The sequence below is a fragment of the Microcebus murinus genome, chromosome 3 (assembly GCF_040939455.1).
Source record: "Microcebus murinus isolate Inina chromosome 3, M.murinus_Inina_mat1.0, whole genome shotgun sequence".
NCBI classification, from domain to species: Eukaryota; Metazoa; Chordata; class Mammalia; order Primates; family Cheirogaleidae; genus Microcebus; species Microcebus murinus.
The window spans coordinates 111,809,299-111,829,270 of NC_134106.1; the positions used below are offsets into that span (position 1 = coordinate 111,809,299).

The 19,972-nt window shown below is 45.4% G+C and overlaps 1 protein-coding gene across 10 annotated transcripts in view; it reads left to right on the top strand.

The window, feature by feature from the left end:
• The window catches only part of TBC1D1 (TBC1 domain family member 1), a 204,533-nt gene that overhangs the window by 57,279 nt on the left and 127,282 nt on the right, over positions 1-19,972 (top strand). Inside the window, exons 1-2 of one of the 10 annotated variants that reach the window (XM_076001166.1) lie at positions 7,045-7,255; positions 10,173-10,316. The exons of 8 other annotated variants lie outside the window; for them this stretch is intronic. Coding sequence is in view for 1 of the 2 variants with exons in the window: in XM_076001164.1 (XP_075857279.1) it covers positions 7,226-7,255 (30 nt within the window). In the remaining variant the exon portion in view is untranslated. Of the gene's footprint in view, positions 1-7,041; positions 7,256-10,172; positions 10,317-19,972 lie in introns of those variants that run through there. One more of the 10 variants, XM_076001164.1, reaches the window with a different exon arrangement.

Genomic DNA, 19,972 nt, shown 5'->3' on the forward strand with positions numbered 1-19,972 from the left:
TAGGCTCAACCAATCCCCTTGCTTCAGCCTCCTGGGTAGCTGGGACTATACACATGCATCACCATGTCCGGCTAATTTTTTCTATTTTTAGTAGTTTGGGTAATTTCTTTCTATTTGTAGTAGAGACAGGGTCTAGTTCTTGCTCAGGCTGGTCTTGAACTCCTAAGCTCAAGCAGTCCCCTCACCTTGGCCTCCCAGAGTGCTAGGATTACAGGTGTGAGCCACTGGGTTTTTCCATGAATTTGAAACATATGTATAGTTTAAGCAAAGAAGATTATTTGGTTAAACTTTATAGACTGGGCTAAAAATAGAAAAATACTGTTTTCTATTTCTGGGCTGTCTTACAAGCTAAAGAGTGACCATGATTGCTATACTTATTAAGAAAAATACAGAGAATAGAACAGTTATTTAAATAGCAGATTTTAATAATTTTACTGGTTTCGAAGTGCAACAGCATTTTTATGAATTGTTATTTTTAATGAAGAGATACATTTGTGTCTTAAATTTCTTTTTAGCAAGGGTGTTGTGTGCGTAAGGAGAAAAGGCACCCTGAAGCTGGTGTGGACTTTATTCTTCAGGGGCTCTGTTACTGCGCTGTCCCTACTTACAAATTCGGTGGCTCCCTTTACACACTGCAGTCTTCTTAGTATTTCTGGTGGAGCTGCTTTTAGATAAATTTAGAGAAGGTGGCTAGAGCCACTGAAAATGTTTTTTTTTTAATTTCTTTTTTTGAGGCATAGTGTCCCTCTGTTGCCTGGGCTAGAGCACTATGGCGTCAGCCTAGCTCACAGCAACCTCAAACTCCTGGGCTCAAGCGATCCTCCTGCCTCAGCCTCCCAAGTAGCTGGGACTACAGGCATGCGCCACCATGCCTGGCTAATTTTTTCTATATATTTTTAGTTGTCCAGCTAATTTCTTTCTATTTTTAGTAGAAATGGGGTCTCACTCTTGCTCAGGCTGGTCTTTTATTTTTTAAGAGAGACAGGCTGCCCAGGCCAGAATGCAGTGGCATCATCATGGCTCACTGCAGCCTTGAACTTGAACTCCTGGGCTCAAAGTATGCTCCTGTCTCAGCCTCCCAAGTAGCTGGGACTATAGGCATGTGCCACCACACTCAGCTAATTTTTCTTATTTTTCTTAGAGATGGTGTCTCACTATATTGGTCAGGCTGGTCTTGAACTCCTGGCCTCAAGTGATCCTCCTGCCTTGTTCTTCCAAATGGCTAGGACTATAGGCATGAGCCAAAATGTTTTTGTTAAATCTGCTTGCTGTTATTCTGGCTAACAAGAAACTATAATTTAATACACAAAACCAAAACATAAAGTTAGATACCTTAATTTAAATGTTAACATGAATATATCAAAGTAGAATATTATTTATCACCTGAACTTATGGCATTCCCCAGATAAGTGCTCACCAAATTTGTCCTTCTACTTTCCCCTCCACTTTCTTTCCTTCACGCACCAATTTATTGAGGACTGTTTGCTCTGCAGCTGGCTTCAAATACTCAAGTCTTGCCACCCGAAGACTCCATTTTGAATCTGCCATGATTCAAATCGAGAGTGTGGGTGTGTGCTTGGGAGAAAGGCAGCGTTATGCACAGGTGAGCAGGGAGGGACAGGGGGTGATAGTGTGGCGTGAGCAGGACTCCTGCCTGGGGAGGAATTTCTCAGCTTTTGAAAGTACGGTGGGCCAGTGATGCCTGGGCACACCGAGTCTCTGCCCTGCTAAGACGATGGGAGCTATCAGAGAAACTTGGCCTGTTCACAACTTGGCTTATAGAGCTAAAGCAACAAAAGGAGCACAGTCTTGCTGCTAGACATAGCAACTCATAAAAAGGGAGAGGAAAGTATCGAGACACATCCCAGAGGCCTACCATTCTGGATTTAGTTTTGGCCAACACACAAATCTCCTCTTTGATCTTAACTGTTTGTGTTCTCCTATTTTGTGTGTCTAAAGCCCAGTTCTGAACTTGAGGCCTCAAGCCCAAGATTCTGTTTGATGTGCACATGTAAAACATATCTTACCCATCATGACTCCAGTAGCATTTGCTACAGCTAAAATTGCTACTACAACCACCATGACATGTACAGCTGATATTTGCTGAGCACCTACTATATGCCAGAATTCAGGCTGAGTGCTTTATATGCAGTCTCATGAATCCTAAAACGAGCTCTTTTAAGTACGGGTTCTTAATTACAAAGGCTCAAGGAATTAACTTGCCTAAACTCATTCTGTTAGAGCGGGAAACCGTAGTACCACAGAACAAGGAGACAGGGTCACTGAGGCTGAAATCATCAAAAGGAGTTTTATTGACTAGCTCAAGCTAGGGTCCAAGTCCCAGAGCACCGATATAGCAGCCTCTACTGGGACAAAGACCCCGCGCACTGTAGGACGGAGCCCTTTATGCCCTAGGTGCATAAGCTGTCCACACGCTTGCCCTTTACATTGATTGGTTGGCCCCTTGTGCCCACATGCTTGCCTTTTACATTGATTGCTTGGCCCCTTGTGCCCACGCGCTTGCCCTTTTGTTTCATCCCAAAATTTACTGCAATCAGCCTGCTCAAACCAACTTCCTAAAAACAAGCAGTATTTATAAGCTAAAAGAAAGCACTTAGCCTGAGGCTTCACAATTCAACCATCATCATATAGAGGGATTTTACAAATTAAGGTATAATTCACATACAATAAAATTTTGGTTTTTAGTATACTTACAAAGTTGTGCAATCATCACCAGAACTCCCCAAAACTTCACCTGGGCTGGGGGTGGGAAGTGGGTGAGCTTCCTTGCTACCCAGTATGCCCCCTAAGGGCAGGATTGTGGTCTGACTCACTTTTGCAGTTCTTTGCAAGGATTCTTGTTGCTTTACACAATAGGTGTTAATGAATATTCATATTTGTGAACTGAATAAATTCCTGGTCAGTTGCCAAGTGGTTCTGATTCCCTTGAAACTCAGTTGAATTTCCTTGTAGAGTTGGTATTACAATGGCTCTATTTTTAACCAGGTCTACGCTGGGGAGGAACTAGCTGGCAGAGTGAGGTCATGCTGTGGCCCGCTTCCCCCCTCCCTGCCCTCCACATGGGCGTTGGTGGGGCAGCCTGTCTGGTATCTCCTCTGGAACTCTCAGGAGGTTTTGCTGTCCCTGCTTCTTGTTCCTCCTCAAAGGAAGAACCGGGCAGAAGAGCAGCAGGGCAGCAGCATCAGGCTTAGTGGAGAAGCAGCTCTTCCGGTTCCTGGGCTTCTTGCCTCTCTTTTCAAGTCCCCTCTTAATGTCTCAGGAAAGCTGAGACTGTGAGACAGGAAAGCACCCTTTTAAAGTTCATTAGAGAGACAGCAGTCCTGGATTTTCTATAGGGACGCTGTCATGTTTAGATCTCTGCAGTTCTATTTGAATAGCCTATTGCTCTCCACAGACCAGCTAAGGTTTTTTTTTTAAATAAAGGATCTAAAACTGTAAGAGTGGTTCCTGATCCTGGCTGACAATCGCAATCACCTGTTAGGATACATCACCAAGTTTTAAGGAAGCCCAGAGGTCAGCACCAGTAACCACCTCTCTGGCTGAGTGCAGTTGGCGTGTTGTATTTTACTTGGCAAGGTGGAGATTTTTGATAATTGAACATGCATTCTCCATGTTGCCACAGTTCCTTCATTCTTTACAGTCTCATACCTGGCCCTCTTCACACCTTTATGTGACCTGTCTGCCCTTTGAGGTCTCTGAGAATTTGACCTTTGCCCCAAAGAAGCCAAATCATCTCCCTCCCTCCTGCAATTACAGGTGACTCTTGACAGTCAGTCAGGACTGGACCTATCAGCAGTGTCTGAGCAATGACTGTTCTGCAGACATCCTCGATTTCGGCTGCATGGGAGCGCCACCTGGGAGCTGTTAGCAATTACTGATGCCTGGTATACATAGTCCCCCATGGGGGATACAGTTTCTTGGGGGAAGGATACATTTTTTTGATGGGAGGGAGAGTGGTATTTTAAGGAAATTTTGTTTTAAAGTTTTAAATTTTATTTTAGTATCAGATTATCTGATGTTAACAGTTTCCCTTTAATGAAATCGCAGATTAGAGAATTTCTTTGTGCAGTGTGAACTGGCAAGCTACATGTTGGCAGTGAATTAAAATAAGAGCTTTCATATATTTCTTAAAATATTTTGTGTTAGAGCTCCACACATTACTATCTGTTCAATGCCAAGGCCCCTACTTTCCCATGGGGTGAGTGATTCTGCCCAATCCTGGATCAGGAAGGAAGTCTTGAATCCCAGGGAAACCTCTGTGAGTGTAAAAGATACAGAAACTTTAGGCAAGTTCAGACCAGGACCTGTGGGAGCCTCTGTCCTGGGTGTGCATGTGTGGGAATCGGATCCAGGTGTGAACAGTAAAGCATTCATGTCTCTCTTTCACCTGCCTGTACACTTTCCTTCTGTAACTGTTACATGCAGAATGTGGTCTGACTTTATTTTTTGCAAGAAATGCAATTTTATTTTCCTAAATTTAAAACAACTTCTCCTTTTCCTTCTCCTCCTCTTTTCTTCTTTTTCTTTTAGCAAACTTACTTTCTGTGGCAGAAAATTTATGTTATAAGTAGTTCAGTAGTTAGTCAAGTCAGGGTTCTCCTCATCCTTTCCCAGAGCTGCTTCTGACTTCTGGGCACTGTGGCAGAGCTCAGTGTGGGAGCTGGATTGATGGAGGAGGAGGCCGTCTGTCACGGGTCCAGCTTGTCTTGGTCCTCGGCTACCCAACCACTCACATCAAAACTATGTTGCTGTCCAGGAGCTCTCCAGACCTGTCTGGCTAAGCTACTTCCCACCATCCCTAGGTCACAGGAAAATTTTAGCTGCTTTCTCAAGGGCCTATTGGTCAGTACATTTGTATCATTTTTTAAAGATCAGTGTCAATGAATCTCATCTACTACTACTACTCAAATTTGAATGAGCATGCTAGTCACCTGGAATCTTGATATAAGGAAGGTTCTGATTCAGTAGTGATTTAGGGCAGAGCTTGAAATTCAGCATTTCTAACAAATTGCCAGTTGATGCTGAGGCTTGCTGGTCCGTGGACCACACTTTGAGTAGTAAGGCCATAGGTGTGTTCTTACTGTAAAGGAGCTCTTAGCCTCCACCTCTCCTAGGTGCTTGGGAAAGTGATGTGGTAATAGGGAAAGATTTGACTAAAGGGCTGGCAAGTGCATTTCCCTTCTTCACCTTAAGCAGAGAACATACTGCTTAGAGGAATGAGAGAGTAGCACTTCCCTAAGATGCTCCTAAGGCCCTTTTCCATGGAAGCCTCTGTTAGAATAATATCACTTTAGACTTTCCCCATGCCTTTGTGGTTTATCTTGTTCCTATGCACCCTGCCCAAGGGTGGAAAAAGATGGCACACCCCCTGCAACGATCCTCTCCTTTCAGCATTCATGCCCCTAGTGTGGGATCCTCTTAAGTGTGGACTAGACTTGTTTCTTTGCTTCTAATGAACAGAGTACTGCAGAAGTGTTGGGATGTCACTTCTGAGATTAGTTTATGAAAAGACTAACCTCCTTTGTGGACTTGTGCTCTCTCTTGGATCACTTGTCCTGGAGGGATGCAACCCCCCCTTTTGTTAGCAGCGCTGTGCAGGCTGAGGAGCCGGCGAAACTGAGGCTCTGAGCCCAACAGCCTGCAAGGAACAGTGCCGGCCACCGCTGTGTGAGCGGGAAGTGCACCCTTGGGTCCCAGCGGTCTCCAGATGGCTGCAGCCCCAGCGAGCAGCTTGACTGAAACGTAAGCCAGAGACACCCAGATGAGACTCCTGGATTTCTGAACCACAGACGTTGTTTGTCGTTTCAAGCTTCTCAGTTCTGGGGCAATTCTGTTATACAGCTATAGGATAACTAATACACTCATTAAACTCGGATGCCAGATATTTAGGGAACAGCATTAAAATGTCCTGTTGATCCTTGACAAAGATAATGCACAACAGGAAAACCGAGGCAAAATTCTTGGCCGGGGCTGGGCACGTGGCCCGAGGAAGGCGGCGTGGTGTGACGTGACACAGACATCACACGCCACACACCTATGACCCCTGGCTCTTCTCAGGGAGCTCGGGAGCATGAGCGCGAAGCCGGCTCAGCCTTTGTAGCCGGCCTGGCCCGGAGAGGACGCCGCAGAAACGCCCCCAGGCTGCGGCCGCGTCCTCCCTCGCCGCCAGTCCGCGCCGCTCCCACTCCGGGAAGCGGGGCCGCGCGGGGACCCGCAGGGACGGGGCTCGGGCGACGCGGAGGTGGCCCGGAAACTCGGGCGGGCTCCAGTGCGCCAGCTCCGGGCCTGCGGGAAACTGAGGGCGGTCACAGGCCGCCGCGCGCCCCGGGCTCCCCGCTCCCGCTCCCGCCGCGCGCCGCGGGCTCCCCGCTCCCCGCCGCCGGCCACGCGGGGTGGGCGGGGTGGGCGGGGCCGGCGCCGCTCCCCCTCCCCCTCCCGCGCTCCCCTCCCCGCCCGCGCTCCCTCTCCTCTCCCTCCCCCTCCCGCGCTCCCCTCCCCGCCCCGCCCGCGCTCCCCTCCCCTCCCCCGCCCGCGCTCCCCTCCCCTCCCCCGCCCGCCCTCCCCTCCCCTCCCCGCCCGCGCTCCCTCTCCTCTCCCTCCCCCGCCCGCGCTCCCCTCCCCGCCCGCGCTCCCTCTCCTCTCCCTCCTCCTCCCGCGCTCACTCCCCTCCCCTCCCCCTCCCGCGCTCACTCCCCTCCCCTCCCCGCCCCTCCCGCGCTCCCCTCCCCCTCCCCCTCCCGCGCTCCCTCTCCTCCCCCTCCCGCGTTCCCCTCTCCGCCCCTCCCGCGCTCCCTCCCCTCCCGCGCTCCTCTCCCCCTCCCGCGCTCCCTCCCCTCCCGCGCTCCCCTCCCCTCCCCGCCCGCGCTCCCCTCTCCGCCCCTCCCGCGCTCCCTCCCCTCCCGCGCTCCTCTCCCCCTCCCGCGCTCCCTCCCCTCCCGGGCTCCCCTCCCCTCCCGCGCTCCCCTCCCCTCCCCCTCCCGCGCTCCCTCCCCTCCCCCTCCCGCGCTCCCCCCACTTCCCTTCCTCGCCGGCTGCCCGGCGGGCGCGACCTCTCCGGGCGGTGACGCGGGGTGGAGCCGCCGCCGCGGGGAGCGATGCCCCGGCCCCGCCGCACCCCGAGCCCAGGCCCGGCCGCCCGCGGGCGCACGGGCTGGCGGCGGGAGTGAGCGGGAGCCGGCGGGCGAGGAGCCGCCGCCCGCCCGCGATGTCACCATTGTTCAGCTGGGTGGCCAAGGTAGGCGGCGTCGGGCGGCGCCCGTTAGCGGCCCGCGGCGCGGTGGGCGCGGTTCCGGGGCCGGCGCGGCGGCGCGCCAGGGCTAGGCGGCGGCGAGGCTCGGCGCCGAGACCCGGGAGCCCGCGCCCCACGCCGGCCCGGGCGCCCCGGGGCGGCGGGGCGGGTCCGCCCTCCGCGGCGTGCGGGCGGCGTGCGGGCGGCGTGCGGGCGGCGTGCGGGCGGCGTGCGGGCGGCGTGCGGGCGGGCGCGGGCTCTGGCCCCGGCGCCGGTTCCGCGGGGCCGGGCGCGAGTGTGGCCTCCGCTTCCGGGCGGCTGCTCTCGGGACCGAGGCGTCGGAGCGGCCGCGGCGCGCGGGGCCGGCAGCCCGGCGGGGGTGGACGGCGCGGCCTCTCGGGCTGGCCGGTGGCGGGCGGCGACAGGGCCACGAGCCGCCCGCGGCCTCGCGCGCACTCGGGGGCCGCCGCGGGCTCGTCAGGATGCGACGCTTTGAGAGAGTCACCTTCTGATCGCACCTGGTGAGTGCGGGTCGGTGAGCAGGTGCTCCAGCGGTGATGACCGGGACCGGCCGGCTGGCGGCTCGCCCCACGATCCCGGCGTTCTGGGTGGCCCAGGCGGGAGGATTCCTTGAGGCCAGGAGTTCGAGACCAGCCAGAGCAGGAGCGAGCCCCGTCTCTACAAAAAATAGAAAAGTTATACGTGCCTGTAGAACCTCCTCTCGGGAGGCTGAGGCAGGAGGATTGCTTGAGCCCAGGAGTTTGAGGTTGCTGTGAGCTAGGCTGACGCCACGGCACTCACTCTAGCCTGGGCAACAAAGTGAGACTCTGTCTCAAAACACACACACACACACACACACACACACACACACACACACACACACACCACCCCACCCCCACTAGTTATTAGGCAGGCAGTGGGTAATAACATTCCAACCCTGAACACAAACACACACACACACACACACACACACACACACACACGATAACACTAGTTATTAGGCAGGCAGTGGGTAATAACATTCCAACCCTGAACACACACACACACACACACACACACACACACGATAACACTAGTTATTAGGCAGGCAGTGGGTAATAACATTCCAACCCTGAACACACACACACACACACACACACACGATAACACTAGTTATTAGGCAGGCAGTGGGTAATAACATTCCAACCCTGAACACACACACACACACACACACACACACACACACACGATAACACTAGTTATTAGGCAGGCAGTGGGTAATAACATTCCAACCCTGAACACACACACACACACACACACACACAAGATAACACTAGTTATTAGGCAGGCAGTGGGTAATAACATTCCAACCCTGAACACACACACACACACACACACACACGATAACACTAGTTATTAGGCAGGCAGTGGGTAATAACATTCCAACCCTGAACACACACACACACACACAAGATAACACTAGTTATTAGGCAGGCAGTGGGTAATAACATTCCAACCCTAAATCGGAAACAGGGCTGGGGGTGAATGAGGTGACTTTCAAAAACGTTTTGAGTCATTATGCAGTAGTTTTGTACTGAAGAAAAGTTGGTAATGCCCACATTTTCTGGTTTGAAGTGATAGCTAATTAGCTTTTTAAATAATGATAAATTTAAAAAATGTTATGTAGTTTTAAAAAGTAATTCAGTGTATTGTATGATTATGTTTTACCTATCCTATTTGAGTCTACTTTTATATTATACTTTTGTGAACCCAAAGGGAGAAAAAAAACCAAATTGAGATTGGAGTTGTTTTATTCCAAAACTGACAAGTAAATTTTTGAAAAACGTATTGCTAGTACTGTTCTTAAGTTTTATTTACTTTTCCAGAACATATTTAGTAAGACGCTTTTCACTATAGGAGTGAAATGCACTTGTATTTTCTCTGTATGGGGGCCAGTGAAAACACCAAACCAAAGCCTCATTTCAGAAAACATTAAGGACTTTTACGAGGATTGTCAGCTTTTCACCAAGTGGCAGTACTTTGAAAAAATTCCTATAAATGAACTGTATGTTGATAGCTTAATTAAGATTCTGAATCTAATTCCAAAATTGTTATTTAAACTACAGGGCAACAACACCAAAAAACTATTAAATATTTTAGGAACAAATTTATCTATGACTGTCAGCATAATTTTAAAAAATGTGCTTATTTTATATTTCATTTCCAATTGGTGGTGCAGCCATTATTAATTATATCCTGAAATTAAATGATTTTATAGACTATACTATTTTGTGAAAAATTTTAGAATATGAAATTATTCTTTAAAAATTCATTTTTGGAGTTATAGATTGTGAGTGACATTCTATGGAACTTATGTGGTTTATGGTGTCGGGTCACTAACTTACTTTACAAACTACAGGATGTTCTAAAGGCAGAAACAAAAGGCATAGATAATGCGTATGATATGCATAATTCCAAAGTTGTCATATTTAATTTTAGAGTACTTCAAGAACTCACAAATGCACATGGACACACACCTCACACAAACATTTGTATAGTTAGTTATTCAGCTGATGTTTCCATTTTGACAGTTGCAACTGCAGCTCAACATCTGGTAGGGAAGGAGAAGGGGAGTGAGAGTCAGTTGATTCAGATGGGTACCTGAGTATGCATTTGCTTTTCTTGGTTGATACATTAATATTGAATGTATAGAGTGAGCGATTTCATAATTTAGAAATAAAGCCAGAACAGGGAAGAGTTTTGTTTTAAAGGATTATCTGCTTAAAAGAAAGAAAGAAAATAAGATGCAGGCTTGTTTTTTTTTTAATTGAATGTGATCTGGAACATTAGGGCAAGTGTGCAGTGCATCACATATGGGGCTGGGCTTTGTAGAAGTGTGATTTCTTGATTCATTTTTCACTGGGGATACTTGCTTTTTTTACAGAGATTCTAAATAAAAATGGACATCTCAAGCTTTGTGACTTTCAGTCTACACCCATAGATGTCCCCAGCAACTGTGTATATCTGTTGATTGTTTCTATGCCTCCATGTATCTGTTAGTGAAAACTGATTGCAGCAGAACTGCCAGGTAACTTTGAGAATTTCCTTGGATTTGCACCTGTCTGTAAAGATTGTGGCTAAGATTATTGCTGGTACCTCAAATTTATGGATTTTAAATATATTTATGTCGGTTTATCAGATAAAATGGAAAATGGGACCTAAATATAGCCAGATTTCCTTTGCTTTAAATCCAAGTACAGTTTCATATTGTTTATGCTGTGTATTAAGTTATTTCCCAGTGCTTATGTATTTAGTCAGCAGGTATTTATCAGGTACCTTCTGTGTGTGGAGGGCACTGTTTATGCCCTGGAGGAGTTAGTTCACTTTGCACAGTAGCTTTATCCTTATAGCAGTCCCCAACCTATGGTGATATGGTGAGTTGTATAATTATTTCATTATATATATATATTACAATGTAATCATAATAGAAATATAGTGCACAAAAAATTCGAGATGCTTGAACCATCTTGAAACCACCTCCGCCTCCCCATCCATGAAAAAATTGTCTTCCATGAAAACGGTCCCTGATACAAAAAAGGTTGGGGACCATTGCTTTAAAAAGTATACACACTGAAGATTTGTAAGCTTAATATTTAAAAATATATTAGAAAAGGAATCCTTTTGTAAAGTGGGTCACTAGTTAACATTTTTTTTTTTTTTTTTTGACACAGAGTCTCGCTTTGTTGCCCAGGCTAGAATGAGTGCCGTGGCGTCAGCCTAGCTCACAGCAACCTCAAACTCCTGGCTCAAGCAATCCTCCTGCCTCAGCCTCCCGAGTAGCTGGGACTACAGGCATGCACCACCATGCCCGGCTAATTTTTTGTATATATATTAGTTGGCCAATTAATTTCTTTCTATTTATATTAGAGACGGGGTCTCGCTCTTGCTCAGGCTGGTTTCGAACTCCTGACCTCGAGCAATCCGCCCGCCTCGGCCTCCCAGAGAGCTAGGATTACAGGCGTGAGCCACCGCGCCCGGCCACTAGTTAACATTTTATGTAAAACCAGATTTTCCATATTTTGGCATTGCTTAAAACAGGTTTATAGCCATCATTTATTCAATAAGTCATTTAACAAATGTGTTCAACACAGATATTTATGGAGCACCAACTGTATACTAGGCACTGGGGACGTAGCAGCGAATAGGCAGAACAGGTCCCTGTTTTCATGGAATCCTAGAGAGGAGACAGCAAAGCAGCAAGCAAATAGGTAAACAAGGTGGTCGTGCTAGAAGAGAAGTAAACTAGGGGCTGGGGAGGTGAGGGTGGCATTTCATGTGAGTAGTGGAGGGCACTAAACATGCCTCAGGCAGGTGTGGCTGGAGGGCCATGAACTAGGTGCAGAGAAGTGGGCCGTAAGTTGGGGTGGAGTAACAGGGGCCAGGCTGGTTCTGGCTCTGTAGGCTCAGTACAGGGTTTGTGTTTGCTTTTAAGTACAGTTGGAAGCCATTAGAGGATGTGAAAGAGAGGAGTGATTTTGGCTGACTTACTTACATTTTGGATGGAAGCAGAGGGACCACTTGGGAGGCTCTTGGGATTCAGGAGGGAGGCGATGGTGGTAGCTTGGACTTTGGTAGTGAGGTAGGAACACCAGTGGGTACGTCATTGTTATTTATCTTCTTACATGATGTGACCCAGTGGCTTTGCTGTCTTGTTTGAGAGTGGTACAAATGACCAAGTAACTATTAAATAATTGCTTCTTATATGTTGAGTACAAGTGCTACTTGTCCTTTGATCAGCTGTTTCTAAGCACAACTTTCAGGCATAGTCCTGTCCTGACTCGGGGCTTATTTATTTACCTTTGAGGTTTCCTGGAGACTGGACCAGTCCACCTAGGCTGCCTCTGGCCAGTTGGACATGCCCTTCTGTTCACCAGCACACAGCACAGCGGCCTTCCTGTGAAGTGTGACTCTGACTGCAGCAGGTATTTAGGCAACAATTCTTGCTTGAAGTCAGTCCAGTGTTGGTTTATCCTTGGGGTGTGTCCTAGGTTAATGTGATGGGTTATTTCTTTAAAAAATAAAATTTTTTTTCTATAGATTCCTATTACTAGTGGATGTTTGAGTTTCATATCGTCATATTTCATATTGTCAAATCATTCCTTGAATTTGAAACATTTACTGCCTCTGCTAAGCAGAGCTGGTATAACCCCAACTAGGATTTCAGCAGAGTTCCTGTGGAGTGTTTTTTTTTTTAACTCTGGTAGTGGTAGCAGCCTGCATTTGGGCTTTGGGAGCTCGAGTTGCTTAGAGTTCCAGTAACTTGGGCACAGGTTGGTTTTACTGAGAGAGAACGAAGGAAAGCAGGGATACAAATCCCACCTAATCCACACTAGGACATGGCCCAAAACAGATGTCACAAGAAGAAAAAAACTAATTAAAATATGGTTTATTCCTTAGACAGATTTCCTGAATTGATATTAGCCGATGTGTGTCTGTCCTGTTCTTCCATTTCTGACTATCAAAGCCCTTGTCATCCTTCACCCCTTTCTGAAGCATCTCTGATTAATCATTCATTCATTGGATGAATGTCTAAGCAGGGTAGAGCATAACAAGAAGGGGCAGGTGTGCCAGGCAGTTGGAGTAACTGTGCAAAGTCCTGGAGGCAGATTGGAGTTGGCATTTCCTCCTGGGGCAGTGAGGCCCCATTAGGGACCAAAGGTGATCTTTTCCAAAACTCTGATAGCTGCATAGTCCATCCTGTAGGATGCCTTGTGTTGCAGCAATTTGAACATTTTGTCTTCTCTACTAGCCTGTAAGCTCCATGAAAACAAGGGCAGTGTTGTCTTATATACCAGTACATACAAATTACTTGGCCATCATGTTAAAATGTAGCTCTGGTTTAGTAGATCTGGGTAGAACCTAGTATTTTGCATTTCCAGCAAGCTCTCAGGTGATACTATTGGTCTGGAAACTACACTTTGAGTAGCAAGTTCTTTTTTTTTTTTTTTTTTCTCTCCCCCCCAGTAGCAAGTTCTTGATGTATGTATTTTCTGTTACGCCTATCCTTGGACATTGAGTTCATACTATTTAGAATAAATGTCATGATTTTAGATTAGTCACTTGCATCTTTTGGGAGGATAACAGTAGGATTCATGTCCCATCAAATGAAACTTAAAAAACAATCAACAATGGTTTTGAAATTGGATGTCTGGGGAATAAGAGTGGAAGGAAAAATTTGCACTGCATACATACTCTTGCATCTTTTAAAAAATTTGAACTTTTTACATATTAACTAGTTTAGCAAATTAAATAACCCTTCAGCCTTTCTTTTTTTTTTAATTTTTTCTCCAGTGTATTTAACTTTGCCCCAAATACCATTAGGATATTATAATAGACAGGAATCAGATTATTATTTGAAAAATAGACTCAAATTGTCCCCCTTTCTTCCTTTGGTTTTTTTTTTTTTTTAAATAGACTTTATTTTTTAGAGTAGTTTTAGGATCATAACAAAATTGAGTCAAAGGTACAGAGATATCCCATATAGTCCCCACCCCTATACATGCCCCACCAGTGTGGCACATTTGTTACAACTGATGAACCTACAGACACATCATTATCACCCAAAGTCCATAGGTTACATCAGGGCTCTCTTGGTATATATTCTGTGGGTTTGGACAAATGTATAATGATGTGTATCCACCATTATAATATCATACAGAGTAGTTTCACTGCTCTATAAATCCTCTGTGCTCTCTTTACTCATCCCTTCCTCCCTCCTTCCCTTCTTCCTTCCTTTCCCTGAACCGTTGGCAACCTACTGATCTTTCTGCTGTCTATAGTTTTGCTATACACAATATAGACTCTAGAGAATGTCATATGGTTGGAATCATACACTGTATATATAGCCTTTTCAGAGTGGCTGCTTTTACTTAATATATGCATTTACATTTCCTCTTTGTCTTTTTTGTGGCTTGATATTGCATTTCTTTTTAGTGCTGAATAATATCCATTATCTGGATGTGCCACAGTTTATCCATTCATCTTTAGAAAGACATCTTCATTGCTTCCAAGTTTTGGTAATTATGAATAAAGCTACTACCAACATCTGTGTGTAGGTTTTTGTGTAGACATGTTTTCAACTCCTTTGGGTAGATACCAAGGAATACAATTGTTAGATTGTATGGTAAGAGTATGTTTAGTTTTGTGAGAAACTGCCAGCTGTTTTTCAAAGACCCTGTACCATTTTGCGTTCCTGCCAGCAATGAATGTGAGTTCTTGCTTTACATCCTTACCAGCATTTGATGTTGTAGTGTTCTGGACTTTGGTTATTCTAATAGGTATGCAGTGGTATCTCATGGTTGCTGCAATTTACATTTCCCCAGTAACATGTGGAGCCCCTGCCCTTTATTTTGATTAACTTTTAAGGAATAGAAATAATATATTAGTCCTTTTGAATTCTAATGCACAGTGGTATTCAAGAACATCTGTAAAACCTGTAGAAAAACAAAACTTTATTTGCTTGTATTTGTGAGTCTAACTTAGGTATCTCTGATTTCCATTTTTAAATTTCTGTTTATGATTTTGTTATTGGAAGAGGGATGAACAAGCACTCTATGCTGTTTTGTTGCATTTATATGAAAGATAGGATAGAAAAAGAATTTTCTTAATTTTCATGCTCTTTGGTTCTTTTTCTGTGAATTAATTTATATGTGTCTTGTTATAATGTGATTAGACTCGCAGGCTCTGTTCACTTTGGTTGAATTTGGCTAAGTTAACTTTGTTGAGCTCATTTTCTCATCTGTAAAACAAACTTCATATATTTGTTCTGTATGTATCTCTTATAAATTTTTTTAATAGATCCTGTTTTAAAATTGAATAATGTCAAAATCTGCTTAGGGTATTGTGAAGACTGTCTTCAAATATGAACTATTTAAAACATGGTTGAATGGGCATTTAAGCTCTGTGTTACACAGAAACAAGTAGGACATGGGCCCAGCCTTTGAGTAGCTTGCAGTCTAAGGGGAACTCGGGTGCCTGTGAAGATAATTTAATTTTAATGTAGAAACATGCACAGGGAATCGGGAATCACTCAGCAAGGATTTGGGAGGAGATTAGAAGATGGAGTCTGAGTGAAGTCTTTAAAAAAGGGTAATTGTAGGTCACTGATGGATGAAAAAACTAGTTAGGAAATAATTTAGTAAATAAATTAGTACGTAGTTTTTCAGCATGTTTCAAAATGATTCAAGTTTGCTTTCCAACTCTACTTTGTTTGTGAGAGCAGTGATTTTTACCTTTGGAGAAGGCACATCACTTTAAACAAATTACCTGAATTCAGGGAGATTCAGAGTTAAGAGGGATCCTTTTCTTTCATCCCAGCACTCAGAACTGCCTGGGGTCCTGGCACACCTACCAGTAATTGTGGCAGGGTGGTGTTCATTCTGGTATAATTTAGTAATGTAATTCTGGTGTAACCAGAATGTAAGTCTCGGATGTAATTCAGTTTGCCCTTTTCCACATGAGGAAACTGATACTCAGAGCAATAAAGTAACTTCATTTGGAAAAGATCACACAGCCAGTTTATGGCAGAAGTTCTTGTACCCCTGTTTTTTGCATACCTTGTAATTGTTGGTCTGCTGACTTGTTTGTACTTTGTTTAAAATGTTTTACTTAAATAAAAACTATGCATATCTATCAAACATTATATTGTCTTTCAGAATATTTAAGCATTTGGTGTATTCTTGCAAATTTCAGGTCAAGGCACCCGCAGGGAAATGTCCAAGGAAAGGAAGCATGCGCAGTTGGGGTGGGGTGGGTGGAGATCCCCTCACGTGTAAAGGGTGTCGCAAACGTCCCTGCAGCCCAGGAGGACCGAGGCCAGCTGGTTAACTGTGTGCGGGGAGAAAGCATAGCCTGAGAATTTGAAGATGGTGGAAGTTCCCAGAATCTAGTGTGGTGACAGAGGTGTGGGGACACGTGGCCTTCTGGGTCTTTGAGTGAGGCCCTTTGACTGAATCAAAATTCTACAGAACAAATTCTTTTATTAAAAGGGTGCAACAGAGAAAGATGCTTTTCTTGCCTCCTTTGGTGTTAAAAGAACAATCTTGACATTAGAAGACTGCAGGTTCCCACCCAAAAAAGGGCATTTCATAGAAGGGAAAATTACATTAGCGTTACTACAGCCATTGAAGGGAAGAGATGGTTATATATATATATATATATATATACGTATATATATATATATATATATATATATTTTTTTTTTTTTTTTTTTTTTGAGACAGAGTCTCACTCTGTTGCCCGGGCTAGAGTGCCATGGTGTCAGCCTAGCTCACAGCAACCTCAAACTCCTGGGCTCAAGCGATCCTCCTGCCTCAGCCTCCCAAGTAGCTGGGACTACAGGCATGTGCCACCATGCCCGGCCATTTATATATATATATATTTAGTTGCCTGGCTAATTTCTTTCTATTTTGAGTAGAGACGGGGTCTCGCTCTTGCTCAGGCTGGTCTTGAACTCCTGACCTTGAACAATCCGCCCACCTCGGCCTCCCAGAGAGCTAGGATTACAGGCGTGAGCCACCACGCCTGGCTGATGGTTATGTTTTTGAGAATTTAATATGTGCCAGCCATTGTGTTGGGAGTAAAGTCCCATAATCTATTTAATTCTCAAAATAATTGTGGCAGTAGCAATATTATTACCCCCTCCTGCTTTTTCTTTTGGAAATGAGGAATATGAAGAAACTGAAGTTTGGAGAGATTAGGTAACTTGTTCTACCTGTGAAGATTTAAGCTTGACTTGTCTGGCTCTAAATTCATGTTTTACCTATTGTACCTGTGCTGTCTCTGATATGAAATTATATCACATGTTTAGGATGTGTAATGAAGGTGGCAGAACTTAGAAAATATCTTGTTCCACCAAGAAACTGAACTTTTTCCCCCTCCCTTCGGTGAGAGGTATAAAACGTTCAACTAATCTGCCTTTAAAAATAGGTACACAGGAGGAGCGCTTGTGCCCAGGAGCTTGAAGCTGCAGTGAGCACTCCAGCCTGGGTGACAGAGTAAGTTCTCTATATGTTAAGAGAACTGATTGGACTCTCCAGAGAATCCTTCTGTGGCGGATATTTTCTCATCCTATGATAGCACACTCGACAGAAGTACAGGTGTGGGTTGGAGGTCCCATTCCCTGTGTTTGCCGTTTAGCCTGGCCAGGTACCATGGGAATGCTGATCAATGCCAACTGCCCATCAGGTGGTCTTGTTTGGTGTCAGATGAGATGATGTAAGTGAATATGAGCTGTCCAGCAATCTTTAGGGTAAGCTTGTCTAAGCAAAGGGGTGTAGCTATATGTTTCCTAGAAATCTTTTGATCTTGTGCAAGTTACACATCCCTGGGCCTCAGTCCTTGATCTATAAAGTGGGAGCATTGTTTTGAATGATTAATACGCTTGTTCTCAATTCAGGATCTGTGTCCTGTAACTGCAAGTCAGGCGAGGCATCTTAGATTGTCCACCTCTGATAAGGAGGAAAGGGTCCCTGGAATCAATGACCTAGGACAGACCCCGTCTCCATCTGTTACCAGTGGAGGTATGGCACTGGGCAAGTTACTATGTTTCCCCGACAATCAGACAGGGTCCTATATTTACTTTTCCTCAAGAAGACGCCCTAGGGCTTATTTTCAGGGGATGTGTTATTTTCCTCTCAGAGCCTCAGCTCGCAGCACCCACAGGACGGCCGGGACCTGACAGGGGGAGCCGCCCTTGTTGGTGGGGCTGCCCACCTTTCTGGTCACCTCTGGGGTGGTAGCTGTCACGATGGGGCAGAGGAGAAGGGCTGCTTATCTTCTTTCCTGCTCCCCGACGACACGCATGGGTTGTGCAGATGCGCTGCGTAGCCACGCCCGTCACTAGGCCTTATTTTCTGGGTGGGGCTTCTATTGCGCACATGCTTAGAGATCCTGCTAGGGCTTATTTTATGGGGAGATCTTATTTTTGAGGAAACATGGTACTTCTCCCTAAGTGTTAATATGCTCATCCATAAAATGGGGATAAAAAACTATCTTCTAGGCCAGGGGTCCTCAAACTTTTTAAACAGGGCGCCAGTTCACTGTCCCTCAGATTGTTGAGGGCCAGACTATAGTTTAAAAAAAACTAGGAACAAATTCCTATGCACACTACAAATATCTTATTTTGAAGTAAAAAAACAAACGGGCAAAAATACCTGCATGTGGCCTGCGGGCCGTACTTTGAGGACACCTGTTCTAGGCTGTTGAAGATTTAGCCACTTACTTGGAAGAGTGTCTGGCCCAGATTGAGCACTTAAGTGTGAGCTACCACCATCAATGCCATCATCATCATTGAATTTAGGGGTGGAGAAAGACCTTTGCAGTTGCCTAGTTCTTTTCCCTCTTTTTAAAGATGAAAAACATTAAGCTCCCCACACATGAGATGGCTTCCCCAAGGTCACAGCTAAGCTCAAAACAAGGTGTTCTAGCTCTTAGACCTTAGCTCTTAGACCACCCAGTATTCATTGTAATACTTAGATTCTTTCTGTTGTCCTGTCACGTTCTGCATGAATTAAACATAAACTCTGGTCCAGTAGTACAGAGCAAGAGCAACATATTTTTGGGGCCACACATAATGTAGGTCAGAGAAGGGGAGAGTGGTGAGAGGATTGCGTTGGCCTTGCCACCAGCAGCCTGTGTGACCTTTCTCAAGGTCACAGGCCTGTGGCTTTAGCTCCCCTCTCCTACAGTAGGGATAGGGAGGGACTGCTGGACAGTGTCTGGTCTTGTTCATCTCTCAAAATGCTATGAAGGATTTCTTGACTGTTAAGGCTGTTAGACTCCAGAAAATAGTTTGCCTACTAAAGAAGTAGATTCTCCAATTTTGGAAAACTTTAAAAATAGGAAGGAAGTCTGTTTAGTAGTATTTATACTTGTAGGCCCACCCAAGGCAGTGAATTAGCCAAATGGTATTTTGCGGAAGTTCTTTTTACAGAACGAACCCAAAGGAAACCAGTAATTAGGTGAAAATAAACTGTAAGATTTTTGAGACGATATTTGCTTAGAGACATTTACACAGGTCTGTTGTGACAGTCTATTGTGTCAGGCTTTTTAAAGATATGTGCAAGGCCGGGCTCGGTAGCTCACGCTGGTAATCGTAGCTCTCTGGGAGGCTGAGGTGGGCAGATTGCTCGAGGTCAGGAGTTCAAAACCAGCCTGAGCAAGAGCGAGACCCCGTCTCTACTATGAATAGAAAGAAATTAATTGGCCAACTAATATATACAGAAAAAATTAGCCGGGCATGGTGGCGCATGCCTGTAGTCCCAGCTACTCGGGAGGCTGAGGCAGGAGGATCACTTGAGCCCAGGAGTTTGAGGTTGCTATGAGCTAGGCTGATGCCATGCACTCACTCTAGCCTGGCCAAAAAAAAAAAAAAAAAAAAAGATGTGTAAGTTTCCAAATTTAAAATACTAGAGCTTGTAACATTTGACTTCAGAAACACAAACCAAAAACTCATTTAAGAGTTGAGCTTGTGGTTCCTTGTGTCCTGATTATTAATAAATTAATTGTATAATAAGTATGAAATATTGCTAATACATCTAAGGCCAAAAACCCTCTTACAGTTCCAGAAAAAGTCATATTCCTCAGTTTCCTGCTGAATGGAAAGAATTCTCCCATTTCTAAACATACATGAGTGTAACACTTAGGAGTTTATATTACACTGCTGTCTTAGTAAAGGCAGCCCTT